This window comes from Colias philodice, chromosome 3 (genome assembly GCF_061535455.1).
Source record: "Colias philodice isolate Cphi_HAF_F1 chromosome 3, ilColPhil1 Martin Lab GWU primary, whole genome shotgun sequence".
NCBI lineage: Eukaryota > Metazoa > Arthropoda > Insecta > Lepidoptera > Pieridae > Colias > Colias philodice.
The window spans coordinates 6,432,675-6,460,369 of record NC_143088.1 but is presented as its reverse complement, the minus strand read 5'-3'; the positions used below and the strand labels follow the sequence as shown (position 1 = coordinate 6,460,369).

The 27,695-nt window shown below is 34.6% G+C and overlaps 5 protein-coding genes across 11 annotated transcripts in view; 2 read left to right on the top strand and 3 right to left on the bottom strand.

Moving 5' to 3' along the window:
* Positions 1-1,107, top strand: part of ctrip (E3 ubiquitin-protein ligase ctrip) — a 39,038-nt gene extending 37,931 nt beyond the window's left edge. The window contains exon 39 of the mRNA XM_089714428.1: positions 313-1,107. Coding sequence (XP_089570554.1) covers positions 313-509 — 197 coding nt within the window. The 3' untranslated portion in view covers positions 510-1,107. The remainder of the gene's footprint in view (positions 1-312) is intronic.
* Positions 1-27,695, top strand: part of LOC149489688 (THAP domain-containing protein 1-like) — a 147,140-nt gene that overhangs the window by 43,222 nt on the left and 76,223 nt on the right. The gene's annotated exons all lie outside the window — the stretch shown is intronic.
* Positions 1,251-3,076, bottom strand: LOC149489696 (transmembrane protein 256 homolog). Its single transcript, XM_089714493.1, has 3 exons — positions 2,878-3,076; positions 2,462-2,737; positions 1,251-1,860 (listed from the first exon to the last, which is right to left on the bottom strand). The coding sequence occupies exons 1-3, from the start codon at positions 2,947-2,949 to the stop codon at positions 1,717-1,719; spliced, it is 492 nt and encodes a 163-aa protein (XP_089570619.1). The 5' UTR covers positions 2,950-3,076; the 3' UTR covers positions 1,251-1,716.
* Positions 3,941-17,419, bottom strand: LOC149489695 (inter-alpha-trypsin inhibitor heavy chain H4-like). 5 transcript variants are annotated; one of them, XM_089714452.1, is made up of 24 exons: positions 17,276-17,419; positions 15,647-15,769; positions 14,772-14,986; positions 14,550-14,660; positions 14,153-14,406; positions 13,971-14,074; positions 13,756-13,893; positions 13,482-13,682; positions 12,921-13,077; positions 12,531-12,698; positions 12,123-12,257; positions 11,776-11,942; positions 11,438-11,584; positions 10,923-11,102; positions 10,754-10,847; positions 10,391-10,435; positions 10,228-10,293; positions 9,809-9,874; positions 8,816-8,851; positions 8,625-8,666; positions 8,195-8,245; positions 7,134-7,309; positions 6,756-6,901; positions 3,941-5,537 (listed from the first exon to the last, which is right to left on the bottom strand). In XM_089714452.1, exons 2-24 carry the CDS (start codon positions 15,752-15,754, stop codon positions 5,483-5,485), a joined length of 2,862 nt encoding a protein of 953 aa, XP_089570578.1. In that variant the 5' UTR covers positions 15,755-15,769; positions 17,276-17,419; the 3' UTR covers positions 3,941-5,482. The 5 variants fall into 5 exon arrangements, with proteins under 5 accessions (XP_089570578.1, XP_089570579.1, XP_089570580.1 ...); XM_089714453.1 differs by lacking the exon at positions 8,625-8,666; XM_089714454.1 differs by lacking the exon at positions 9,809-9,874.
* The window catches only part of LOC149489693 (inter-alpha-trypsin inhibitor heavy chain H4-like), a 37,391-nt gene continuing 28,276 nt past the window's right edge, over positions 18,581-27,695 (bottom strand). For all 3 annotated transcript variants that reach the window (XM_089714457.1, XM_089714458.1, XM_089714459.1), the window contains 6 exons: positions 22,248-22,307; positions 21,197-21,235; positions 20,572-20,625; positions 19,658-19,833; positions 19,281-19,426; positions 18,581-18,977 (listed from right to left, as the gene is read on the bottom strand). In XM_089714457.1, the coding sequence (XP_089570583.1) occupies positions 18,923-18,977; positions 19,281-19,426; positions 19,658-19,833; positions 20,572-20,625; positions 21,197-21,235; positions 22,248-22,307 (530 nt within the window). In that variant the 3' untranslated portion in view covers positions 18,581-18,922. The remainder of the gene's footprint in view (positions 18,978-19,280; positions 19,427-19,657; positions 19,834-20,571; positions 20,626-21,196; positions 21,236-22,247; positions 22,308-27,695) is intronic.

Genomic DNA, 27,695 nt, shown 5'->3' with positions numbered 1-27,695 from the left:
AAAACTATTTAGAATTTAGTTTGGTTAATTTAGTTTTAATAAATTTATATTTTACTAGCGGTCCGCCCCGGCTTCGCCCGTGGTACATATGAAAAATAGATGTTGGCCGATTCTCAGACTTACCCGATATGCACAGAAAATTTCATGAGAATCGGTCCACCCGTTTCGGAGGAGTATTGTGACACGAGAATTTTATATATAAGATAAGAGCCTGGAAATCCCATATATTTTATAGATCATAGAGCTATAATAGCAAATCACCGTCTTTGTTTTGTAAAGTATAGCTGTATAATATGTATTGCATGGTGACAGGGTTCAAGTCGCTGAACCCGCCGCTGACGGTGGTGCGCAAGTCGCTGGAGTCGTCGCTGGACCCGGACGAGTACCTGCCGTCGGTGATGACGTGCGTCAACTACCTCAAGCTGCCCGACTACAGCAGCGCCGAGGTGATGCGCGCCAAGCTGCGGCTCGCGGCCTCCGAGGGCCAGCATTCCTTCCACCTCTCGTAAATTCTCATTGTGAATGTGCTTCGTACCTCCAGATCTTGTATACATGTTTGAATGCGGTTAGTGATATTCATAATTTCTATGTAAAACCTACGCGCAGCCCCCGGACTGCTGTTTATGTGCAATCGAGTGATTTATTTCAACTGTGCGACAGACACTGAAAGTGCTGTGTTCTATAATGTTTGTTTTCCTTTAGATTTATTTAGATTACAGAGATATGTTAATAATTATATTTTGTGTTAATTTAATGTGATAGTCTTGTATATTTCTTTATCAACATTAAGAGAGACTATTGATTCTCCATTTATTGTAATAAGTGTGATGTGGACTATGGCTTCAGAAAACTGTGTGCAACCCTCGTGGCGGAAGCTGGAAGCTCATCATAGATGCCACCATTGATTTCTTAATAAAAATTATCTCTTAAGCTATTTTTGAAGGACCATTGATAGTCTCTTTGTGAACTTCTATCTGTTAACATAGCATTTACTACCAAATGGTGTATGTTTTGAGTAATATTTAAGTATCATAAAGGAATTAAAAAAAAGTGCAAAATTTAATATGTAACAATTTCAATACAACCATGTAAACAATATTCATCTTATATGGCGTTTTATTTTCTTTCCTTTGTTCCTTTTATTATAATGGTAATATGGCGGTCGATATCAATATAGCATCAAGCCAGTAATCACACTCAACCTGTTAAAAAGATACTGGGTTACGAGGAGATGTAGTGAAAAACAAAAATAACAGCAATAATTTAATTAATGAAAGGATATTTACATTGTTGTCACTGATAAAAAAAAAATATTTTCAACACCTATCACCATTATAAACACTTTCTTTAATATAAAGTGTAACTACACCTACACCTATATTTCAAGACGATAAATATTTTCCAAATTATATTCAGAACATGCTAAATGTTCTAAGTAATTTTTGTATTATTTATTTAAACAAAATGAAATACATCTTGTACACCACTATGTAACACCAGAACTTAAATTGTCTATGTGATGATTCTGAGAAAGTTACTTAGTTCAAGTAGCCCTTTCAATAAATAAGAAACACAAATAGTAAGTAATATAAGTTCTACAACTTTCACTTAACTGTAAACAAACTATAAATTGGAATGACAGGTCTATCTTATCATGAACTTGATGAAATTGTTAAACTAAAACTAAATTGCATACAATGTACAAAAAGGGACACATTATAGTACCATGGCGAGCCATCCAAGAATAAGACAAGATCCTCCAATTGGTGTAAGTCTTCGTAGAGCCCTCTCTCCTGTGAAGGCATGATAATAGCATGTTCCACAAAACAGGCCCATTCCAGTGATGAAGAAAGAACCAGCCTGAAAATTATTGCAAAAGATACATAAAACATAACAATGAATATCAAGTAGATTATAATAAGGAAAAAATTAAATATTAAGGAAAAAATAAAATTAGGATAACATGACTTCTATCTATTGTTTCTTCTAGATAAAAATAGTCTTTGTAGATTTTCACAATATTAAATTTAACTTTACTAAAGTTAAATTTAATATTGTGAAAATCATAATATTACTGCAGTACAAAATGCCTGACTATGAATGACTATTTATAGAGCTAATAATTGAAACACATAAATATAAGGTATAAGTACACTCAAATAGAAGGGTTAGCCTCTCTGTGAGAGGCTAAACCCTGATTTCTCATTGGATTAATAGAATAAGTACTTAGAAATTATAATTCCACATTTAATAAAATACATTACTATCTCGGTCTGGCATGACACAGAAGACTGATCACCTACTTGTCCCTAGAGAAAATTGATCAGTGAAACAGCGAATAACGGCAGCGCGATGAGCAGTCCGAGGACCATAGTGTGTCTGCAGTATTACATGGGGCTTCACAACTCACTTATAATGATAGATTAACATCAATTGATTTTTATTATATTTTAAAACTTACGATATAAGGTCGTCGGCATAAGGGCACCGTCATTAAAGCTAATGTGTGCAGAAAGTGGAATCTATTAGCAGTTTCAAAGATTTTCTTCAAGTCTTCCTTAGATTCAGTTTCTGGAAAAGTGCGGTGTGCTCCCATAGCCCCTAAAACCACGGCGACTGCACCACTTAATCCTGCAAGCCTTACAAAAGGTCCTGCTTGTTGCGCTAATTCCCAAAGAGGCATTTTTATAATTATGGGAGGAGGTGCCTTTTCTATTGTCTTAGTTTTAAAAACTCCCTGCGAAAAGCACATATACTCTAATTAATAATATATCCATTTAAAGCAGTGTTTTAGTTCAATTAATATCAAATATTTATCAGCTAATCTACTGATATCATATTGTTAGCTTCATCATGCAGAAAATTAAGGTAACTTACGATACTGCGCAAAACATTCATTGCACCCTCCGTCACCGTATTTATCATTAAGGTATCGACGAAGTTAACCATACCTTTATCGTCCCAGTATAAATAATACAAGAATATTGTTAGACAACTTGATTTAAAAAATAATCAATACTACCTTGAGTCTCCAAGCCCTTCAGGAATGACAATTGAAAATCAAATATTTATATGACAATTGACAGCAGACAGAGACAGATAACACCGAGGATAACACTGACAGATAGTCACCTAACACCTCATGAAACCTTACCTAATGCCTAAAACCTAGAGCATTAAATTATTAGCATGAAACTATAGATTACAGGGTGTCTCATGGAATGAAGTATGGATATTGGATATACCCAAGAAGCTTATATCTAATACACTGGAGATTGCACTATGACCATTAACTTGTAACAAGAAAATATGACCTTGAATGACGCCTGTATGTTTTTTTATCCCTTTCACACCAACTTGCCAAGTTAGGTGCCATAAAAGGGCCCATAAAAAAATAAAAAGAATTTCTTGTAATGTCATTTTGTCTGATCTTTTGGCGCATCCACATTCCACACATGCCGCCGGGTTTCAGACTCTTTTATTTTCTTGATACTTTTATAAAAAGTACTGCACTAAAACTATTAGAGATAAACTACGATAACATGGCGCGCCCCTCCAAAATTCAAAACGTTTGAAAGTATTTGTGAAAGTATTTACAATGCACCACCAAGATTCACAACGCATGTGTGCGTAATGAGACGGCCGTCAAACAAAAACAAATCCACGGATTTGTTGCTCGACTAGTCACGCTCTAATCTCTCATTATTATTAGTAATGGCGCTGCACTGACGTATTCTATGAAAACGACACGTGCGTTGTCTTGGGCGCTCGGCAACTTATGATTAGTTGACCAACAAATCTGGACGTAAAGTACTAAAGACGAACACGTACAACTACATACAAACTCCTTCGTAAGGATCAAGGATGTTATCGTAGTTTATCTCTACTAAACTATCATCCCAGTTAAATTTTGACATTTCGTTATTTACATATTATTAAATTCATGGACGTATAAAAAAAGACGGACGCCGTATTACGAACTAACAACGTGAAGCCACCATAGTAAGCTAGCGATCGTGTAAAGACAATAAACACGCACACACTCTCACCATAGTAAGCTAGTCGGCCGCCATTACGTCGTGAACTACCGACTGATTAACTGCGTCACTGTTTCACAAAAAATATATAAAATGCCGTCTTGCGTGGTTAAATGGTGTCGCAACAGTACAATTTTAAATAACAAATCACAAGGGATTACATTCCACAGGGAAGCAAGTTATTTCTTTTATGTTTTAATGACAAAATTATTACGGCAAAATTTATAGAAAAAAATACAGCCGCCATTGTCATCAACACAGCTGTTGCCATGGCAACATGGCACACACACATGGATGTTTCGCCGCCATTACTAGGCTTCACTCAATGTTTAGGCGATATACCGTCCGTCTTTTTTTATACGTCCATGATTAAATTATTAAAATTATGTTATAAAGCTGCGCGTGCCGCAGGTAAAAGAGGCAAATGCCGGCGGCATGGCACTTTCATGACATATGTATGGCACTTGCGTGGCACTTGATGATGAGATTTTTATTGTGTTTTTGAAGTGAAACTACTATAACGGGGTTGGAAAAAAATTTAGTGTAACATTTTTTCGTTACTCCTGACATTTTTCCGTTACGCGCCATCTTTGTTTCGACGTATTTCTGTAAAGTTGCATACTTATAGTAAATTATTTTTTGAAAAATAAGGTCATAAAGAAGTTTCACTTCTTACGTGTGTACTAGTACACGCACACATTTTTTTTAAATAGATACCTCGGGCTTTTCAACTACACAGGGTATCCCAAGAAGTAGTGATATGTACTGAAGCTGGGAGGTAGAGGACCTAGAGGGCTATCCGAATCACCCCCATGTATGTTTATGCGATTTTTCGTATTTTCGGAGTTTTTTTTTTTTAATTTTCACCTATCGCCGAGTACCTATGATGCGATGGCGTGGATGTCCCAAAAGGGACGCCCTGTATAAAACAGATCAAATAGGTGATTCAACTACTGATTCTATATTTATTTTAGAAAGGATGAAAAAAGTAAACGCCACAATATCAATACAAAAAAATTTAATACAATCATAATCACTTTTAAAAAGATATCCTTGTTCGCTTAATAAGTAGGTATCTTATCACAATATAATATAACTACCTAAGTGTATACTTAAGTATAACTATAATATGAGTTTATAGAATGAATTTGAAAGAAAGAAAACTGAATTTATAGTTATACATTTTTATTACATAGGTAGGATTAAGGATATCACTGATACTACATATGTATTTACAAATTTTTCGTTGACAATTTAATAGGCTATGCTATAGAACAGCATCATAGTAGAAAAATTGTATAAAGACAAAGAGTAGATAATTAGAAATTTTACAGACATGGAGTAAATGATACAGTTTCCAAATTACGCTCGCATTATTAAGTTAGCACCTATTATTGACATTATCACTGTTGTGTTTATAGATATCTAATGAAATATCTTAAAAATTAATTGTTTCCAATTTTATCCACCTCTCCGCTCGGGCAGCAAACTCCAGCATAACTGCAAAAAATTGAAACAATATGAGTTAAATAAATAATTATTAATTCCCTTAAAAAAGGAAAGGTTTACAATTCAGCTGTATTTTTTTGGGGTTTATACCTCAGAACTTTCGACTACATAAACCCATTTTGATAATTCTCTTTTTCTTTGCGTGCCTTCCTTGTAGTTCGAATTATTTTTGTTTTAGTTCCGACAGTCTGAGGGCGGTTTAGCTTTTTATTAATAACTAGCGGTCCGCCCCGGCTTCGCCCGTGGTACATATTTACGTTTTCTCTACATAAAAACCATCCTCGTACTTCAAGGAATATAATAGAAAAGAATTATCGAAATCGGTTCAGCCGTTCACACGTGATGCCATGACAACGCGAAACGGGTGCAGACCCGCCGCCTTTTTATAGCTCCCTCCGCGAAGCGCGTCGAACGCGGCAACTGATACACAAAAATAATCCTTATGGCATGAATCATGATTCTGTATTCACGCGCGATGACTTATAGCGTATTTCATGTATAACTTTGGTGTTTCTACACCGATTTACATGATTCTTTTACTATAACCTGCCCAGGAGTATGAAGAATAATTGTGCCAAATTTGGTTAAAATCCGTCGTGTGGTTTTTGTTTCTATAACGAATATACAGACAGACAGACAGACAGACAGACAGACAGACAGACAAAAATTTTACTGATTGCATTTTTGGCATCAGTAGCGATCCCCTATCACCCCTTCATAGTTTTTTTTTAAATATATTTCATGTACAGAATTGGCCTCTCTACAGATTTATTATAAGTATAGATTAGCTTCCGCCCGCGACTCCGTCCGCGCGGAAAAATTAAGATTTATTTTTTTTCTACGTATTTTTCCGGGATAAAAAGTATCATATTTTATGCCCAGGATAATAAGGTATAATTAGACCAAGTTTCATCGAAATCGAACCGTTAGTTTTCACGTGATGCCTTCACATACAGACAGACAGACAGACAGACAGACAGACAAAAATTTTTTTATCACATATTTGGGTTTGGTATCGATCCAGTAACACCCACTACTATTTATTTTTTCAATATTTTCAATGTACAGGATTGACCCTTCTACAGATTTATTATATGTATAGATAATTATTTATTTGACTGTTTTGAATAATTGCGTAAATGTATGAAATGTATGTAAGCATGTAGTTAGGAATATTAAAGCGGAACTTAAAAGAGATAATATACGTACCCGTCGCCAACAATGCAGTAGAGTTCAACGTACTGAACAGAACTGATTGGCTTGGCTGAACGACAGCGTGTCACATACACACAGACACCCGTAGAAGCGTCCGTAGATTTTCCACATTGTGCATCGCCTCCACTTGTAGTGGGGACCTGTAGGTAATAATATAAATAGAAATAAGTCATCTAATTTTGAGTCCATTCGAATCTATTCCATTCCATTAGGATTTTCTTTACGGTGGTGACATATCCATTATCCGTGCACACGATTCATAGAGCTTATTATGTCCAGATGGAAAAAAATTGAGATAAATTTGAATTTACATTGTTATTTATTTTTACTTAACATTTATTGACTATCTAACATTAGAGGATTTGCACTCACCATTGTGGCTTTAGTTATTTTTAGGTTCACTTGTGTACCATTGACCATTAACTCCAGCATATCTGTGGTAACGTTGATGAGGTCTTGAGCCCAAGGATATTCATCTAAATTATATTGGTTCAATGGCGATAAAGGAGGAGTGCTGAATGTTGTTGATGCGTATTCAAATCGCTCAGCTGTGGAACATTCATAATAAAATCATTATTCTTCATAATTTAACAGATTTGTAGGTATAGAATTTAACATTTTTTCAAAATTGTAATAGTTGATAATTGGCTTGGCGATAGCATGTTGTTATATACAGCAGATCCATCACGGTACCTACACGTACACCGTAATTCAATGACCAAGAAAGTAAATATTATGAACTCAGACAAAACGAACGATATGAATTAATAATAGTCCCTTCTGGGTTTAAATAAAACTCATATGATTATTATAAATTATTTTTTAATATTCAATTTGTATTTTCGTTATACTGTCGCGATCGGTTAAAACTACAACAATAGGTACTTCGTTGCCCGTTTATTCACCACTGATTTCACTAATATAATTGCGTGAACATTTCAGTTTAAACGTGTTTCAGGAAGTGCTTAAAACTGAAAATAAAATTAGGGATTCCCTAATCATGCATCTAACTACGTGGGGCATTCATCATTCAAGGAAGGGGGTGAATCACGTTGGGGAGAGATAGGTTACGAAAAAATATATAGTTTTAAAACTAGTAAGATATCATGATTTACTCAAATTTGGAACACAACAACTTTATTTTCTTTTTAAATTACGTAGTTATTTGTCGACGTAGACATGTCCGTGTTTTATATAATATAGGTACTAGCTTACCGCCCGCGGCTTCGTCCGTTTTGTCTAAAACCTAATAAATTATATACTAAAACCTTCCTTTTGAATCACTATCTATTAAAAAAAACCGCATCAAAATCCGTTGCGTAGTTTTAAAGATTTAAAAATAGGTACAAAGGTACATTGGGACAGAGAAAGCGACTTTGTTTTATACTATGTAGTGATGTATGTGTACCTACAAAATATTAGACGATGTTTACCTATACTTGGCTGCATCGGCGACATTTGCAGCATCGGGTATCCGAAAAAATCTAAAAATGTGGATAAATAATTAAATATTATGTAGTTAGTTAATAACAACAATAAAATTACGATTTATAAACGAAAGGTACCAATATGTTATGTACAAGAAAATAGAATATACAACATTAAATGAACAAGATAAGGACTACAATAGGCGTATGCGTCATCACTATCAGTCATCACAATGTATTATATATAGTAGTGCTCATCTCTTGAAGCAGTAATAATTCCTTTGTAGGAAAGCGATGGCGCTAGAGGGTCGGCTAGCGCCGTCACTTTCTCACGTTGGAGTAAGACTGCTTTAAGACGTACGGGTAAACCCCTGGATGCTTAATAGACAATAAGTTATAATCTAGGCATATGTGATTGTACATTATTAGTATTTACCTTCTGAATATGATGTGGACAAATGTGATAATTTAGGAAAAACTGAACACAGTAGTGGAATTTTATTGCTTTTAAATCAATTAATTATCAAGTAAAACAACTCAAGCTACTAAATTCTAAAGTAATCGAATCAATAAAAATTGAATAAATTCATAAGGCAGATAAATTAATATAGAGAACCAAATATTTACCACTTCGATGAGAGTTCAAGCTGAACGGTGCCATACCTGAAAATGTAGATCAGTCAATCTTTATTACAATATTCTAAAAGATAAAGTAGGGCAAAAATAATAAAGGCTTAAAATATTCGTTGCTCGTGGTTCAATAAAAATATGTATGTATCTCACAAATTTTCTGTGTTTTATGTTTTTTGGTTTCTAAATATTATGTATGTTTTTAGTTATTTTATTAAATACATTTTATAGTTGGATACATACATATATATATAAAGGTATAAGAATAATATAATATTCGATAAACAGTATAAAACACCCTTTTGGGTTAAATAAAATAAATTTAAATAAAATTTAACCGACCGAATTAAACCACAAACATGCATTCATGCATTTTTAAACCATAGCTCTAAACGTTATACCCTTATACTCATAGAACAGTAAATATGCATTCAGAACAACACAAGAATTATACCACCTACCTAGCCGTAGACATCCCTAGACACGGGAAGAGGAACATCTCATTCTGTCACCACCGAATCTATCACTTAATATATGGAAGCCACAGATGGAAGCAGACATTTCGCGCAACACTTATTGGCTGTCGGTAAATACATCACGTAGGCACGAGGTGAGGTCCGGTCTTAAAAATGTCACCAAGAAAAAAAGAGAAAATACACCATTGTGACTCATAATGCGAAGCATTAGAGAGTGCTCTACGATCGAAAAATTTGTTTTGCCTTGGTTCCGCAACTATTTAAATTATTATACTTACGATTGGTACCTAATCCACGTAATATCCCAAATCTGCACATGATTTTATAGATAATAATTTAATGGAGATTAATACTGTCGAGATGGTTTCCAGGATAATAGTGTAATTAAGTAGGTACACTAATAGCCTTTATATGTGAAACATGCTATCGCCAATGTTGTTAAGTTCATACATTTCACTTATAATGGTAATCCCTTATTTAATCGTTATTAATCCTGTACAATGCACATGCTTACCATAATCTAGATCTTCTTCTTCAAATGCATCTGCTACCGGTTGAAACGAAGGTGCGCCAGGTGGACCTAACGATATAAAATCATGCCAAATAAGTACGTACATGCGTTATCTTAACAAGCATAATATGCATATGTATTATATATGTGCAAATTTTACATCATTCATTGCAAACAATTATTAATTATAATCCCATTGACCACCGAGCGGCCCGATCGGGCCGAGACACAATAGATTTTCTATTGTGTCTGTGATCCGAGGACTGACGGATTAAGTAAATTCGTACAAGCAAATAAGGGTGCCATACGCCAGCTTTCATTATAAAGGATGCAACGGGCTCTTGTATTCAAGTAATAATAAAAGAATTGTCTATATAACGTGCTTTTCTGATTTAATTGTTACTATAAATAAGAATATTTACCGTATAGAGATTGATATGAAGCCGGTCGAGATAAGGTTAGAGAAGACATGAATTGACCCGATAGAGCTGCAATAAAAAGAGGATTTCAGAAGCTTTTCAATAGTTATTTAGGTTTAAAAATAACTTAGTTTTAAATATATATAAGGAGAAAAAAAGTACTTACGGATAATACTATTTTGCGGGCCATTATTATCTGCGAAATCAAAACCTGAAAAATCATGCAAAAATAAATACTTACATTGAAATAAGTTAAGTTAATTAATAATAAATAATCTAATAAGATTTTATTTTATTCATAATTAAGGATAGTTTTACAATAACTAAATTTATTACATCTAGTCCATCCAGTAGATTACAATGAAATCTAAATATTTATTTTGTCTGCAAATTGTAAAGATTTGCCCAAGGTGGCAACAAACTAACGGAATAAAGATTTTGGTTTGATACAGAATCCAATACTTGAATAGTTTATACTCTAACGGTAGTTAAACTAACTACCTATAAGCCAAAATTTAAGAAACATTACTTGGTTTTAAATCCACGGATTCGGCGTTAACGGCAGATTTAGTAGCATTGGGTTTAACTACAACCAGCGAAGTCAAGGGTGTTACGAACTCGTACTGGAAAAAAAATATAATTAGCATAAACCATCAACGATAATTATAAAAAGTCACATGAATTCCAATGCAAATTACCTTCAGGGCTATTTGCAAAGCTTTCTTTTCTGGTGTATTTTCCGCCTTTATGTCTGCATCGGAGATTTCTTTTTCATCCAACAATTGTTTGATAGTGAGATATGCCCACAAACGTTCTAGCGGCATGTATTCATTCTTACCACGTGAAACGGGGATTTTATGCATTATTTCGTATTTTTTCTGTAACCAATTTAAAATGTTCTGAGAACAGTCACATTTCATTATGTACTTACTAGAAACTAGAATCACCCAGTGTTCTCCAGTAGACTCTTTGTAACGATTCTCACTTGCGTTATACATATTATTACTCTCCGCAACTATTACGAGGAAATATACAATTGTAACGCGACATTTTAATGTGAAAATAACAATGTACCAGTTCGTGGAAAATAACAGTTCAATACTTAGGAGAATAAAGGATTCCGCTTTCATTAAAAATCATGAAAATATTGAAAAAATTGACCATAAATAATTAAAAAAACATCATCTCTAATTTATGTAACAATATAACGTACCCTACTAGGTCCATCGGAGACTCCGCAGATACCTATGATGTGCGTATCGATCTCTGACACGTCTTCAGCGACACGGCCCGCCACCACCACTTCTGATCCATCATACACTGCGCGGAACTTGCTACGAGTTAGAGAACCCTCCTTAATCTGAAAGATATACACATTATTTTTTTGCACTTGTCCATTTATTTTTCTTGTCTATAAAATAATGCAATCGGGCAGTCTTGTCAAGCACATCGCATACATATTATTATGAATCGTGAGAAAGTGCATAATTTCCTAAGAAATATATATGTGCGAATAAAATGTCTAATAAAATAATTTCTATGTTGACTTACTTGATCTTTGGGATATGTGAATTTAACGTTGGATAGAAGCGGCGACGACACCTGTTGGTAGAAATCGCGCAGCTGTAAAGCTGCATCAGCTGCTTCATAAATATGTCTCATGAAACCCTCATTCTTTAAAGATAATTTGCGTAAGAAACTGCGGTCAGCGTCTTCGCCTGTAAAAGTAATAATGCTTATATGTAGTTATATGTAGTTGTAGTGTTTTTTGAAGGTCGCACTTTTGAGTTCGTCTGTTACGAACTTTTACATATAACAAACTTATATGTAAAAAATATACACGTATAAAAATAAAATGTGTATGTAACAAAATGTAATAAAAATTACTAAATTCTTACCGAAAGCGAGTGAAAATATAGAAGCCTTCTTCTCCCCAAAGTTCTTTTCAGAAAGGTGAGTTAGGATGCGAGCTGTATTGGTCTCTCCCTCAGTCGGATCTCCGTCCGTCAAGAAAATAATTATGGGTTCCAAATCTGCAGTCATTCATATTATTTTAATGTATTACAAAATATTTAAAGTACTTTAGAATACATTTATTTTAACATCATTCGATAAAACTGCGCACCTACTATGTTGCTCTAATTAAATAAACTATTATGTTGCTCGAATTGTTGTGTGCGGTACTGCGGTATAACCTTCCTATAACCTATACAATAGATAACTAGGTATATCTAATTATTATTCTACTGAATTGTTTTATAATATACAATCTTAACAATAATAATATTATGTGTTATGATAGTTACCATTTTTATCAGTATCAACGGGGTCAACTACATCTTTTTCTTCGGTGACCGTAGTTGTTGGCGAGGAAGTGGTTGCAGCGACTTCCGTTGTGTTTTCTTTCACTTCCCAATTTACCCCTTTTCGAATTAAGTCAATAGCTACACTAAGAGCGCTATTTATATTTGTACCTAAAAATAACATAAATTATTTTAATAAGCAATATTTTGAAGTAACTAGTGATCCCAAAAGCTCCCAAAAGACTGATAGTTTCTTAGGTAGCGTTAGTAATTTACTTTTGGAATTTGGTAAATTTTTGGTATTTTGCCTTCCTTTACTTACATATCACTTTTCATGCATATTTCAAAGCAAACACAGAGATAATTAATAAATATATTTCGTAGGTAAATTACCGCCGTATGCTTGCAATCGTGAAACAATCACTTTAGCTTTTATAATATTTTCAGCTGTAGCTTCTGACGGTGGCACTAGGGTCGGCGGCTCGTAGCGGTAGTTGTAGTAAGTGTGACTTTCATTTTTTGGTTGAAGAGCTTCTTGCAAGCTATGAACCTATATCCAGAAAAAGTAATCTCGCCTATACTATATGTATATCTATCATAAAATTTAATACAAAAATACATCGACGTGTCCTAGCAACACCACGAAAGCTGTATAATATGTCCATAAAGAGGACACTAGCCTAGATATTTTATTATTATAAAATACGTTTTCATCGTAGGTCATTGCCATTAAAATCCGTTATCAGTAATTTATAAATATGTATTTATATATTTATATTTTATATCCATAAAAAAAGTAAATTGTTGCATCAAGCTTTGTTAAAATTTGTAGGTACTTAATTAAGCTAGATGCAATAATAATATGACATGATATTAATGATAACATACATTTTGCATCAATGAATTATTGGTAAATTCTTATTATTATGTTTGTTTGTATTATTAATAACTTACCACGACATCCGAATTGAACTCAATAATACTAAAATAGTCTCCAGGATTAAGCTTGTCCAAGATAGTTTGCATCGCTTCACGTAACTGCTCTATCTTCCTCCCCATCATAGAGCCAGATGTATCGAGAACGAAAACTGCGTGTTTTTTAAGAGGAGGAAGTGAACTGGGAGCTAAGAAGTGAACGAAATAGCCATCGTTAACCTATAATGAAAGATATTTTTATTTAAATTTCCGTAATGTTTCCCAATTAAATTGAAATTATTATCATTCTTACCAAAACTTCACCGGTCTTTGTACGATCTACATCATACTGCACTACAAATTGGCCAATTGTTCCTTCTTCTTTCTTTTCTTCTTCAGGTCTTCTGCCATAATAGTAAGGTCTGTTGGAAGCAGATTCCTTCGACTTAGCCTGGTTTTGAAAATAAGTATTTTAATATAATAATATTCATAATAATCTTTAAGCACCTGGAATCTTTCATAACGTACCGAATATATTTCCATAAGTCGTTTTTGTTCCTCAAGATTTGGTTTAAACGTTATAGTGGCTTCCCGGTCATCGTGAGCTCTGTCTATGAGAGCTATGGGATTTTCTGTAAATAATGTTATAGTTTAGGTATTATGTTGATTTCGGTTACAATGATTTCTTATAAACTTTATTATCTACTCACGTGCATCTTGCTCAGTTGCGTCGATTTCATTACCGGTTCTAACTTCTGGCACTCTCAATTTGGTAATCTTCTCTGTCTCGCGGATATGAACTGTCACCTTCATTTTCGGTACTAAAGCACCTGGATGCAGATTGATATCGTGGTTGTATACGCCATTACGACGAACAAGTAATTCTTCGTAAGTTAGGTTGAAGACTGCTGTTGTATTTGGTTCAACATTTACTGACACCATAAAATGATTTGAATCTCTTGCTCTGAAATTAGTCAAAGTTTAAAATCTATGAGAAAAAACAAAGTCCTTTCTCATGTTTGTTTCACTCGAGTAAGTATAATAATGGGCCTATAATTTCTAATGGATATGGCTTTTTAACAGAAAATATAATGTATAAAATATTACTTTGCAGATATATGTGCAGCCCCGAAGCCCTGAGACACAGCCTCATTGTAAATTTGTTTTGCTTCTTCCTTCTCCTTAACATATGCCTTATAAGACTTTCCATCTAAGGTCCTACAAATTTAAAAAATATATTAAAAAAGTAAATTAGTTAAAATATTAATTTGTATGTTTCTTGTTTCTTATTATAGGTAGTACTAAATGTATTTGCTTCTCTTTACATACATAACAAATCCACTGATAAACGCCGTTTCCGGGAGAAGCATGCGGAAGAAGGCCTCCTGTGCTCGTCTGGCTCGGTTCCGAACCGTTGTGACCACGGACGTGTGAGCATATCGTAGTGCTATTTCTGAGTGAACTCGCATTTCTGTTAACTTTATTGGAACTATGGGCTCTTCTGTTGTTGGCTCCTCCGATATCACTTCAGTAGGAGTTGTATTCTATAATAAAAGGTTATCAACACTAAGTAAATTTTCATAAATCTACTGCAATAAAAACACATCAAAAATAAAAGTATGAACGTATATATAATTACATAACTTATCAGAAGTACATGTTATTATTTTACAAACAAATAATAATTTATTTGAAAACCTAGTCAAATAAATAATATTAAGAAAAAGTAAAAAAAGTAATTAGGTACGACTAAAATGTGAACTGTAACCACATAATATTATCACATATTATTTAACAAAAAAATGTATAGCTAACATAATTAACTAAGTAAACAGTTACTTACTTAATGAAATTTATTTTAGATAATTTGTTTTATATTAGTTATGAATATAAATTAATATAATACTCTTTGGCAGTGATGGCTCAGTGGTGAGTAGGCTCGGACTTCGAATCGACAAGTCCAGGAAATAAGTTGTTTAATTTTTTTTAATTTATCAAATCGTTAGGAAACCGACATATTGAAAAACAAAAGTTCGACGACATGTGATAGCTGCCAACCCGCACTTGTCCTGCGTGGTATCCACCATAATTATGTATGACCTCATAGGAGCCCTCATAGGCTCGTGTATTATCGCTCCTGCATGGGAACATACAATATGAGCTTATAATGATGATAATATTATAAAAAAAATATTTTTACTTACCTCATCTTCAGATCTAGCTATTACTAGCGTTTCCTGAGTAGAGACTGCAGCAGAAGTAGCCGCCGCTATCAGTGCCGCCAAGCACAATAACATGCTTTTCCTTCGCATGATTGATATAGATTCCTTTTGAAAGTTAGGATCCATTAAAATGTGTTCAAAGTGGGTAACATTAAACTAAAATATTTTATAATTGTCAAAATATAATTTATATAGCGTAAGTATTTACAAGATAACGAGCTCATGAAGTAGCCAAAGATGTACTTAATTTGCCGATACGGTTGGACATTATTTAGATTTTAGGCGATTAACTAAAAATAAAAGCCCGTTTAAAATAATGTTCTGGCTATAGCATATTTAAATAGTTTAACAGTATTCTAGTTAGGTAAGGTTATACCTATAGGTACCTACTACCCTATAGTTACTACCAGCATGCAGCGTCTATGCTCGCATGATTCTAGGAACCGAATAGAGTGATTCAAATACGCATTGCTGATGGGAATTAAATATTTAACATATTTTATTAAATATTTAAATAAGTAGCCACTTAATACCACGGTTAAATATTTAATTCCCATCAGCAATGCGTATTTGAATCAAAAGTTTTGAGTGAACAAAAATTATATTGTAAAATCGCTCAGCTAGGACGTGAAAGAAATAACAACAAAAATAATCAAAGAAACACAGGTTCGCATTCATAATATTAGTAAAGATAATGGATAGGTATAACTATAGGTAACCACAAGTTTAGATTTACTCTGAGACAAATTTTTACTTTCTCTTTCTATTTTAGAAATTAGAATAATAATATATTCAATGGCTAACTTTGTAAATGATTAGATAAAAATATTTGTGTTATTATATTTAGAATAACTTGTTTTTGTTGCTGTTGATTACATTTGGTGATTCTTAGAATACTAAATAAGTACATTTATATATGTTATGTTTTGGAACTATCGCCATTTTCAAGTTAAATAGCGATATCGTGACCTGCCTTGACCTTGGTATTTCCATATTGCAAGATTCATCTGTAATTATTATTTTGATTAACTAAATTAATTGATTCAGCATTTTGATAGGGATTTTTTTTATATTATTTTTTCGCAGACACAAACTTAGGTACCTATTATTTAACTAAATTTAAAAAATGCTACCAAACTTAGTACCTACGTTAAAAACATTTAAAAATTATAGGTTTTATAAATTTATTTTATAAATAGTTACTCAAACTTTAGATATGAAATTTCAGCAATTATGGAATATTAACAAATTTAATTGCGAATGGCTAGAACAACAACTAAGCATAATCAAACAAAACGATATAACCAGTTGAGCTTGTATATTGAAGAAGAATATAGGTCATTCACATAGGTAGGTATACATACATATTCCAGATTGGAAACCTGGTAGATTACACCACACGGATTTTTATAGATAAACAATGTTATGTAACTGTTGTTTATATACTTTAAGAGTTGAACTTTAACGCGATATTCTTAATATTTATACTAGTTATAGTGATATATCTGTGATAATACCAATAAGAAATTAAATACCAAAATATTAGCTAAAGTATAACGATTTACCGGCTACTGAAAGTTATTATTGTTACGTGCATGGAAGTATACTCACTGATTTGTTTACGCTCAACGAGATGATTGCCTCAATTGAAAAACGTTCCTTAGAAATATAGACCTCTACTTATTTCTCTGATAACGGGCGTGCGTTCGGCCCGTCCAACGTCGCGGAACTCGTTGCGACAACAATCACGTTTGCTTATATATCTTCGTGCATATATTAATATCATCGCTAACTCTCGCCTCTGCAGTACGCAATACTATTTTATTTGTTACCACTTATCGTGATCATAGTTACCGGTTTGATCTTCAAAATTGAATATTTTTGATTGAGGAAAATATAATCATGGTGTACCAACTAGGTATGTATATAATTTTCTTAGAAAAAGACGTCTAAGTATAGTAGTATTGTATCAGTTATGTTATAGTCAAAGCCCGTACACAGTCTCTTCATGAAAGGACTGGTTTATCCTAGGTTTGGCAAAAGCCATGGCCACCCCCAAACATCGAAAGTAAATTATTATGTTTCAGTTTTGGCCTAGTCAATCCTAGATGCGACTGCAAAACTCGGTCAAACGTGGCATTCAAATCAATGCCTCACCGTGTCAGAAAAATTATTAATTTTTCATTTTAAACTTAAGAAATTATTTAAACAATTAACATTAAAATTTAAAATTTTTATACTCAGAGCCGTTTTTTCCTTCTTTGGTTCATTAAACCTTAGGGTTAAACCAAAGTAGGAAAATGATATTAAAATGTACAGGTAATTACTGTAATAATAATGTAACTATCAAAACATTCAATTAGAACAAATTTTTGAAATGGCCGTTTGATACGATATTCGACGAATAATTAACCAAGGATTGAAAAATCGGCCGCTCATCTTACAAACTAACTTCCGTATCTCAAAGCATTTCAAATGCAAAGTGAAAATCACGAAAACTGACTAAACAGAACTGGTGTCAGAACTGGCAGAGTTTAGCGGTTCTTAAGACTTGAAAGCTGCTTACTCTTTGACTGTAATATCTTAACCTTAACTTAAAAGATTTAGATTTTTACTCTGTTTTTTTCATAGATACCGTAACTCGGGCTTTTCAAATACAGACATAGGTACTAATACAGGGTGTCCCAAGAAGTAGTGATATACTGAAGCTGGGAGGTAGAGGGCTATCCGAATCACCCCCATGTATGTTATGCTATTTTTCGTATTTTCGGAGTTATGACGTTTTTTTTTTTAATTTTCACCTATCGCCGAGTATAAAATAGATCAAATATGTAACTACTGCATCTCTATTTATTTTAGAAAGGATGAAAATTGAAAGGTCAGAAAAAAATTAAACGAAACAATATCCATAAAACATTTTATTTCGCTTATTAAGTATTTAGGTATCTTATCACATAATAGTACCTAAGTGTATACTTAAGTTTATACTTAAGTATAAACTTAAGTTCCATAAATTCAGAACTTCCATACGGAAGTTATACTTTTTTATTACATAGGTAGGTATATCACTATGTATTTAGGCATGCTTTAGAACAGCATCATAGTAGAAAAATTGTATAGGACAAAGAGTAATTAGAAATTTTACAGACATGGAGTAAATGATACAGTTTCCAAATTACGCTCGCATTATTAAGTTAGCACCTATTATTAACATTATCACTGTTGTGTTTATAGATATCTAATTAAATATCTTAAAAACTAATTGCTTCCAATTTTATCCACCTCTCCGCTCGGGCAGCAAACTCCAGCATAACTGCAAAAAATTGAAACATTAGTATTAAAGAATTCAAATTTGTCACTCCCCTTCAAAAAGGAAAGGTTTTCAATTCAGTTGTTTTTTTTTTGGGTTTTTTTACCTCAGAACTTTCGACTAGATAAACCCATTTTGATGATTCTTTCTTTGAGAGCCTTCCTTGTGGTCCCAATTAATTTGATTAATTGGGACCACAAGAATTTGATTTAGTTCCGACAGTCTGAGGGCGGTTTAGCTTTTTGTTAATAATAATTAATTATTTAATTTTTGGGACCTAATCATAGTTAAAAGAGATATACGTACCCGTCGCCAACAATGCAGAAGAGTTCAGCGTACTGAACAGAACTGATTGGCTTGGCTGAACGACAGCGTGTCACATACACACAGACACCCGTAGAAGCGTCCGTAGATTTTCCACATTGTGCATCGCCTCCACTTGTAGTGGGGACCTGTAGGTATATATAATAATATAAATAGAAATAAGTCATCTAATTTTGATTCCATTCGAACCTATTCCATTCCATTAGGATTTTCTTTACGGTGGTGACATTCCCGTGCACACGATTCCTAGAGCTTTTTATGTCCGGATGGAAAAAAATTGAGATAAATTTGAATTTACATTGTTATCTATTTTTACTTAACATTTATTGACTATCTAACATTAGAGGATTTGCACTCACCATTGTGGCTTTGGTTATTTTTAGGTTCACTTGTGTACCATTGACCATTAACTCCAGCATATCTGTGGTAACGTTGATGAGGTCTTGAGCCCAAGGATATTCATCTAAATTATATTGGTTCAAGGGCGATAAAGGAGGAGTGCTGAATGTTGTTGATGCGTATTCAACTCGCTCAGCTGTGGAACATTCATAATAAAATCATTATTCTTCATAATTTAACAGATTTTTAGGTATAGAATTTAACATTTTTTCAAAATTGTAATAGTTGATAATTGGCTTGGCCATAGCATGTTGTTATATACAGCAGATCCATCACGGTACACGTACACCGTAATTCAATGACCAAGATCTACTTCAACTTTCAAGTAAATATTATGAACTCAGACAAAACGAACGATATCAATTAATAATAGTCCCTTCTGGGTTAAAATAAAACTCATATGATTATTATAAATTATTTTTTAATATTCATTTGTATTTTCGTTATTCTGTCGCGATCGGTTAAAACGACAACAATAGCCTACTTCGTTGCCCGATGATTCACCACTGAATTCACTAATATAAGTGCGTGAAAACATTTCAGTTTAAACGTGTTTCAGGAAGTGCTTAAAACTGTAAATAAAATTAGGGATTCCCTAATCATGCATGTATTAACTACGTGAGGCATTCATCATTCAAGGAAGGCCAAGGGGGTGAAGTTTTAAATCTCACCACAAAGCAAGTACATAATACGTAATCTCATTAATCTCACGTTGGGGAGAGATAGGTTACGAAAATAGTTTTAAAACTAGTAAAATATCATTATTTACTCAAATTTAGAACTTTTTAAATTACGTAGCTTTATTTGTCGACGTAGAAATGTCCGTGTATATGTAATATATGTATGTACTTACAATATATTAGACGATATTTACCTTTACTTTGCTGAGGCAAAGTCCAATGCCTCGGCATCGGGTATCCGAGCAAATCTAAAAATGTGGATAAATATTATGTAGTTAATAACAACAATAAAATTACGATTTATAAACGAAAGGTACCTACCAATATGTTATGTACAAGAAAATAGAATGTACAACATTAAATGAACAAGATAAGAACTACAATAGGCGTACGTGTCATCAATATCAGTCATCACTCATCACAAATGTATATAGTAGTGGTCACCTCTTAAAGCAGTAATAATTCCTTTGTAGGAAAGCGATGGCGCTAGAGGGGTCGGCTAGCGCCGTCACTTTCTCACGTTGGAGTAAGACTGCTTTAAGACGTACGGGTAAACCCCTGGACGCTTAATAGACAATAAGTTATAATCTAGGCATATGTGATTGTACATTATTAGTATTTACCTTCTGAATGTGATGTGGACAAATGTGATAATAATTTAGGAAAAACTGAACACAGTAGTGGAATTTTATTGCTTTTAAATCAATTAATTATCAAGTAAAACAACTCAAGCTAGGTACTAAAGTATCTAATCGAATCAATAAAAAGTTAAATAAATTCGTTAGGCAGGTAAATTAATATAGAAAAAAAAATATTTACATTTTCGATGAGAGTTAGAGAATCTTAACGGTGCAAAACCTGAAAATGAAGATAAGTCAATCTTTATTACAATCCATTTTAATATTCTAATATTCTAAAAGTAAAGTAAGTAGGGCAAAAATAATAAGGTCTTAAAATATTCGTTGCTCGTGGCGTCAATAAAAATATGTATCTCACAAATCTTCTCTGTTTTATGTTTTTTGCTTTCTAAATTTGTATGTTTTTAGTCATTTTATTAAATACATTCGATAGTTGGATACATACACATATAAAGGTATAAGATTTATATTAAATTATTAATCTTATACCTTTATATATGTATGTATTCGATAAACACCCAATATTAAATAAAATTAGATTTACACCTCAAATTGAACATAAAACCGACCAAATTAAACCACAAAATATAAAACTCGATCACATGCATTCAAAAATGCATTCAAACATGCATTCATGCATTTTTAAACCATAGCTCTAAGTCTAAACATATACTCTTATACCCGTAGAACACTTAATATGCATTCAGAACACCACACGAATTATACCACCTACCTAGCCGTAGACATCACTTGACACGGTAAGAAGAGGAACATCTCATTCTGTCACCACCGAGTCTATCACTAAATACATATATTGAAGCAGAAATTTCGCGTAACACTTATTGGCTGTCGGTAGATACATCACGTTCGAGGTGAGGTCCGGTTTTAAAAATGTCACCCGGAAAAATAGATAAAATATGATAAAATACTTACAGCATTGTGACTAAAAATGCGAAGCATTAGAGAGTGCTCTATGATCGAAAAATTGTTTTGCCTTGGTTCCGCAACTATTTATATCCACGTAATATCCCAAACCTGCACATTATTTTATAGATAATTTAATGGATATTAATACTGTCGAGATGGTTTCCAGGATAATGGTGTAATAATGTACACTAATAGCCTGTATATGTGAAACATGCTATAACCAATGTTGTTAAGTTCATACATTTCACTTATAATGGTTATCCCTTATATAATCGTTATTAATCCTGCACAATGCACATGCTTACCATAATCTAGATCTTCTTCAAATGCATCTGCTACAGCTTGAAACGAAGGTGCAGGTGGACCTAACGATATAAAATTATGCTAAATAAGTATGTATGCGTTATCTTAACCAGCATGATATATTATGTAAGTTTCATTGCAAACAATTAGTAATTATAATTTACGTAAATTCGTACAAGCAAATAAGGGTGGCAACTGGCATACGTCAGCTTTCATTATAAAGGATGCAACCAAGAAGCTTATATCTATACTAGAGCCATTTTAATAGGCAACATTTGACAGTTCAACAAAATTCAACAACGTAACCTAGTAACGACGACATAGAATAATATGATATTTCGTTTTGTTCGAACTGCACATTTGCTTAACTTTTTTTCAATTACGATAACATATTTATAATAATAATGACCGATACAAGTAATTTTAGGATTTGATTTTACTGATAAACCATTCTAAACATAATAAACAATTTCTGATTTAAAGAACTGACGTTGCTACAATTTTGTGTCAATAAACCTTTTTTCTTTTTAAATACCAGAGACGTTACTCTAAAAATCGAAATCTGACATCTAGAATCGAATGCATTGATTACTTGGGAATAAAAATCATCATAAATTATTGACATGTGTTTCAAGTTCGATTGACAAATGTTTCAAGTCCGTATCGATTAATTCACTTTAATCGATGTTTTTAAGCAGGTTACCACCCTATTAGTCCATTGAATAAAAAGTTCTAGAGTGCGTGAGTTAGTAACGTAAGATGTTTCTTCGGAAACATGTCAAGAGTCCCTAGGTAATAAACATACTAAAACCCCGGGACACTAGGAGGAGCCCCGGAGTGGGGGGAGGGGGGAAATGGGTCCATTTTTTCATTTTTCGCTTAAATCTCAAAAACGGTACATGTTAGAGAAAAACTTTCAAGGAAAAGTTGAAAGGCCATAAAATTATCTACAAGTTGTACCTAAATCATTTTTTCCTATATCCTACCGTTTCTGAGTTATACGCAGTAAAAAATGATTTTGGCTCAAACAATTTCCCCATACTACACATCAATCGATCAAAAAATATTTATTTCTTCCAAAAAACTCAAATGTGCAACTTGTGACCGGTACTGATAGATTGCTCTTAATTAGGTCTATAATTGGTAAAATAAACACATTCCTCCATGGAAGCCTTTAGGAGGAATCGATTGTCAAAATGTTATATTAGGGCAGTTTGAGTTACTGAACTTGATCTTTTTATTTTTTTCTTCCAAAAGAACTCAAAAGTGCAACTTGTGACCGGTACAGATAGATTGCTCATAATTAGGTCTATCATTGATAAAAATACCAGATTCCACCGCGGAGGCGTTTACAGGTAATTGAATTTTATTAGGGTAGTTACGATACTTGAACTTTTTATTTTTTTTCTTCCAAAAAACTCAAAAGTGCAACTTGTGACCGGTACTATTAGATTGCTCTTAATTAGGTCTATAATTGGTAAAATAAACACATTTCTCCATGGAAGCCTTTCGGAGGAATCGATTGTCAAAATATTATATTAGGGTAGTTTGAGTTACTGAACTTGATCTTTTTATTTTTTTCTTCCAAAAAACTCAAAAGTGCAACTTGTGACCTGTACTGATAGATTGCTCTTAATTAGGTCTATAATTGGTAAAATAAACACATTGCTCCATGGAAGCCTTTAGGAGGAATCGATTGTCAAAAAACTTCCAAAAAACTCAAAAGTGCAACTTGTGACCTGTACCGATAGATTGCTCATAATTAGGTCTATCATTGATAAAAATACCAAATTCCACCATGTAGGCGTTTACGGGGAATTGAATTTTATTAGGACAGTTAGTTAAAAAGTTCAAGTATCGTAACTACCCTAATAAAATTCAATACCTCCTAAACGCCTCCATGGTGGAATCTGGTTTTTTTATCAATGATAGACCTAATTATGAGCAATCTATCGGTACCGGTCACAAGTTGCACTTTTGAGTTTTTTGAAAGAAAAAAAATAAAAAGTTCAAGTATCGTAACTACCCTAATAAAATTCAATTCCCCGTAAACGCCTCCGTGGTGGAATCTAGTATTTTTATCAATGATAGACCTAATTATGAGCAATCTATCAGTACCGGTCACAAGTTGCACTTTTGAGTTTTTTGGAAGAAAAAAATAAAAAGATCAAGTTCAGTAACCCAAACTGCCCTAATATAATATTTTGACTATCGATTCCTTCTAAAGGCTTCCATGGAGGAATGTGTTTATTTTACCAATTATAGACCGAATTAAGAGCAATCTATTAGTACCGGTCACAAGTTGCACATTTGAGTTTTTTGGAAGAAATAAATATTTTTTGATCGATTGATGTGTAGTATGGGGAAATTGTTTGAGCCAAAATCATTTTTTACTGCGTATAACTCACAAACGGTAGGATATAGGAAAAAATGATTTAGGTACAACTTGTAGATAATTTTATGGCCTTTCAACTTTTCCTTGAAAGTTTTTCTCCAACATGTACTGTTTTTGAGATTTAAGCGAAAAATGAAAAAATGGACTCATTTCCCCCCTCCCCCCACTCCGGGGCTCCTCCTAGTGTCCCGGGGTTTTAGTATGTTTATTACCTAGGGACTCTTGACATGTTTCCGAAGAAACATCTTACGTTACTAACTCACGCACTCTAGACCCCCCTTGGAGGGACTCATTCAATGGACTATATGAAGATAAAATTGATAGACGTCAAATGTTGCCTATTAAATTGGCTCGACAATAATACACTGGAGATTGCACTATGACCATTAACTTGTCACAAGAAAATATAACCTTGAATGACGTCAGTGTTGTTTTTTGTCTCTTTCTGTGGGTGACCACACTGGTTTGTATATTCAGGATTTTTCGAAATAGAAAAAACTAAAAATCATGGTCTATAAATAATAACGACATATATTTTTAACAGTATTTATATTATTATATTTATATTATTATTATATTATAATATATAAAGCTACACTACCACTCACTGACTGACTCACTGACATCGGGTTTTTCGGAAACTACGGGGAAAGTTGGGGGGATTTCAACGTGGACGTGTAGAGGTGCTCCCAGTGACCACCGGAAAAATATTGACATCTCCAACACCCTGGACAAGAGAGTGGACCCCTGGAGGTGCGCAAAAACGGTGGTACCTGGAGGGGGGGTGTCTGAACAAAAAATGCTCGGAACTGGTGGCGATTACCAGGGGTGGTGGAAAAATGGGGACTTTCGCGAAAACAAGATGGCCGCCGTACTTTGCCAAAATCGCCGTTTATGAATCCTTACGTCTCAAATTTGGCACACGTGCTCTGTTCGAGCCGGCGAATCGATCGGTGCCCCGTTCGAGTGGCTCCGGGCCCCAGTTTCCGACTTCCATACAACGTAAAATCCAACGGCCCGCGGAAACGGTGCGAGTTGGGTGGGGGGTCCGGGAACTAAAAATGATCACCACCCTGGGACGCTACCAGGGAGCCATAGTGGGTCGCACGATTTTGGAATTTTTCCATTTTTGGCGCAAACATAAAAACGTAAATTTAGACGAGGTGGCGCAACGGAGAAACACACCAATGATGCATTCATACTCGCCCAGCTCCCAGGATATCCAGAAAAATCCGAAATTTTGAACTTTCTCACAGCCCGCGGAGACGGTCAACGGCCCGCGCAAACGGTAGCAGCTACATCTGGGGTGCTCAAACTAAATGTGTAGTAAACTTCGAGCAATTACCACAGATAGTGAAAAAAATTCAAAATGGCGGAAAAAATGGCCGCCGCCATACAAATGCTAAAACGGCCATCGCTGGTCCGATCGCGCTGAAACTTGGCACAGGGGCTTTAATCGAGCCGCACATTAAGTTGGCATACTCATCATCGAGTTTCCATCGCTGGTTTCCGAGTTTCATACAACGCGAAATTCGACGGCTCTCCGAAACGGCGCCAGATAGGTGGGGGGTGTAGAACTAAAAAATGATCAGGAAGATGGGGTGCTACCAGGGCAATTGAGAAATTTCAAATTGGACGTAATTTTTTTTTCAAAAATGGCCGATTTTTCGAGGCAAGATGGTGGCGCCGGTTACTTTACGATCGGCCTGAAAATTGACTTTTGTGCTCTGATCGGCCAGATTTACAAAACTGCATACTCAGAATTTCTCTCCGACCCCCGGTTTCCATTTTCCATACATCACATAATTCAACGGCTCTCTGAACCGGTGGCAGGTAGGTCGGGGTCGCCAAAGTAAAAAATGCTTCAAAACCTGGTCCGCTTCCAGATATATAAAAATTTTTGTTAAAAAGCGAAATTTTTTTTTCGAAAATTTTGTATGGAAATTTCCATAGTAGGAAGGGTAATAGGAATATAGCAACGGAAAAAGATGGCACCGCGGGCTGCTTGCTGCCCGCGCACCGCGCAACCTCGAAGGTCGACAGCCTCCCGGAGTAGAAAATATTTATTAACTTTTGAACTACCGCACGAGCCAAGCGAGCGAAGCGAGCGAATCACGACAGCGGCTGGCGTAAATATTCAAATAGGTAGCGAGGAGCGAAGCGACGAGCGAGTTAGGTTAACTTCTGAACTACCACACTAGCCAAGCGAGCGAAGCGAGCAAGTCACGTCAGCGGCCTGCGTAAATATTCAAAGAAGTAGCGAGGAGCGAAGTGACGAGCGAGTTAGGTTACTTTTGAACTACCGCACTAGCCAAGCGAGCGAAGCGAGCGAATCACGGCAGCGGCTGGCGTAAATATTCAAATAGGTAGCGAGGAGCGAAGCGACGAGTGAGTTAGGTTAACTTTTAAGCTACTGCATTAGCCAAGCGAGCGAAGCGAGCAAGTCACGTCAGCGGCCGGCGTAAATATTCAAATAGGTAGCGAGGAGCGAAGCGACGAGCGTGTTAAGTAAACTCTTTAACAGTTTATTATGAAAAGTCACTGCCCGCTATCGATTAGACACATCAAAATGATGAAATTCGGGGATCACGTTTCAAGAATTTAACCAATATTTGAATAAGTAATTTATAAACAGTTTCGACTGACTGTAGAATCGCTGTTAGCAGATGTAACAAATGGACAGGAAATTCAAATGCATTTTCAAATGACTGAAGATTTCTGCCCTGGGATGAGCCGCGAGCTGCTTGCAGCTCGCGCACCACGCACCCTCGAAGGTAGACAGCCCCCCGGAGTAGAAAATATTTGAATGGGAAATTTATAAGCACTTCCAATTGACTGTGGAATCGCTGTTAGCAGATATTAACAAATTGACGGGGAATTTTTATGCATATTCAACTGACTGAAGATTTCTGCCCTGGGATGCTTCGCGGGCTGCTTGCAGCCCGCGCACCACGTACCCTCGAAGGTGGGCAGCCTCCCGAAGTGGAAAATACTTGAATGGGGAATTTATAAGCATTACCGACTGACTGTAGAATCGCTGTTAGCAGATGTAACA

Bases quoted from the DNA above. Each gene is read 5' to 3' on its own strand.
- LOC149489696 (XM_089714493.1), bottom strand. From the start codon at position 2,949: ATGGTTAACTTCGTCGATACCTTAATGATAAATACGGTGACGGAGGGT. The intron at 2,738-2,877 runs GTAAGTTACCTT...TGCTTTTCGCAG, and splicing joins TGAATGTTTTGCGCAGTATC to GGAGTTTTTAAAACTAAGAC. The intron at 1,861-2,461 runs GTAAGTTTTAAA...AATAATTTTCAG, and splicing joins TATGCCGACGACCTTATATC to GCTGGTTCTTTCTTCATCAC.
- LOC149489695 (XM_089714452.1), bottom strand. From the start codon at position 15,754: ATGCGAAGGAAAAGCATGTTATTGTGCTTGGCGGCACTGATAGCGGCG. The intron at 12,699-12,920 runs GTAATTTACCTA...TGTTATTTTTAG, and splicing joins ACGATTGCAAGCATACGGCG to GTACAAATATAAATAGCGCT. The intron at 6,902-7,133 runs GTGAGTGCAAAT...TATTACCTACAG, and splicing joins AAATAACTAAAGCCACAATG to GTCCCCACTACAAGTGGAGG.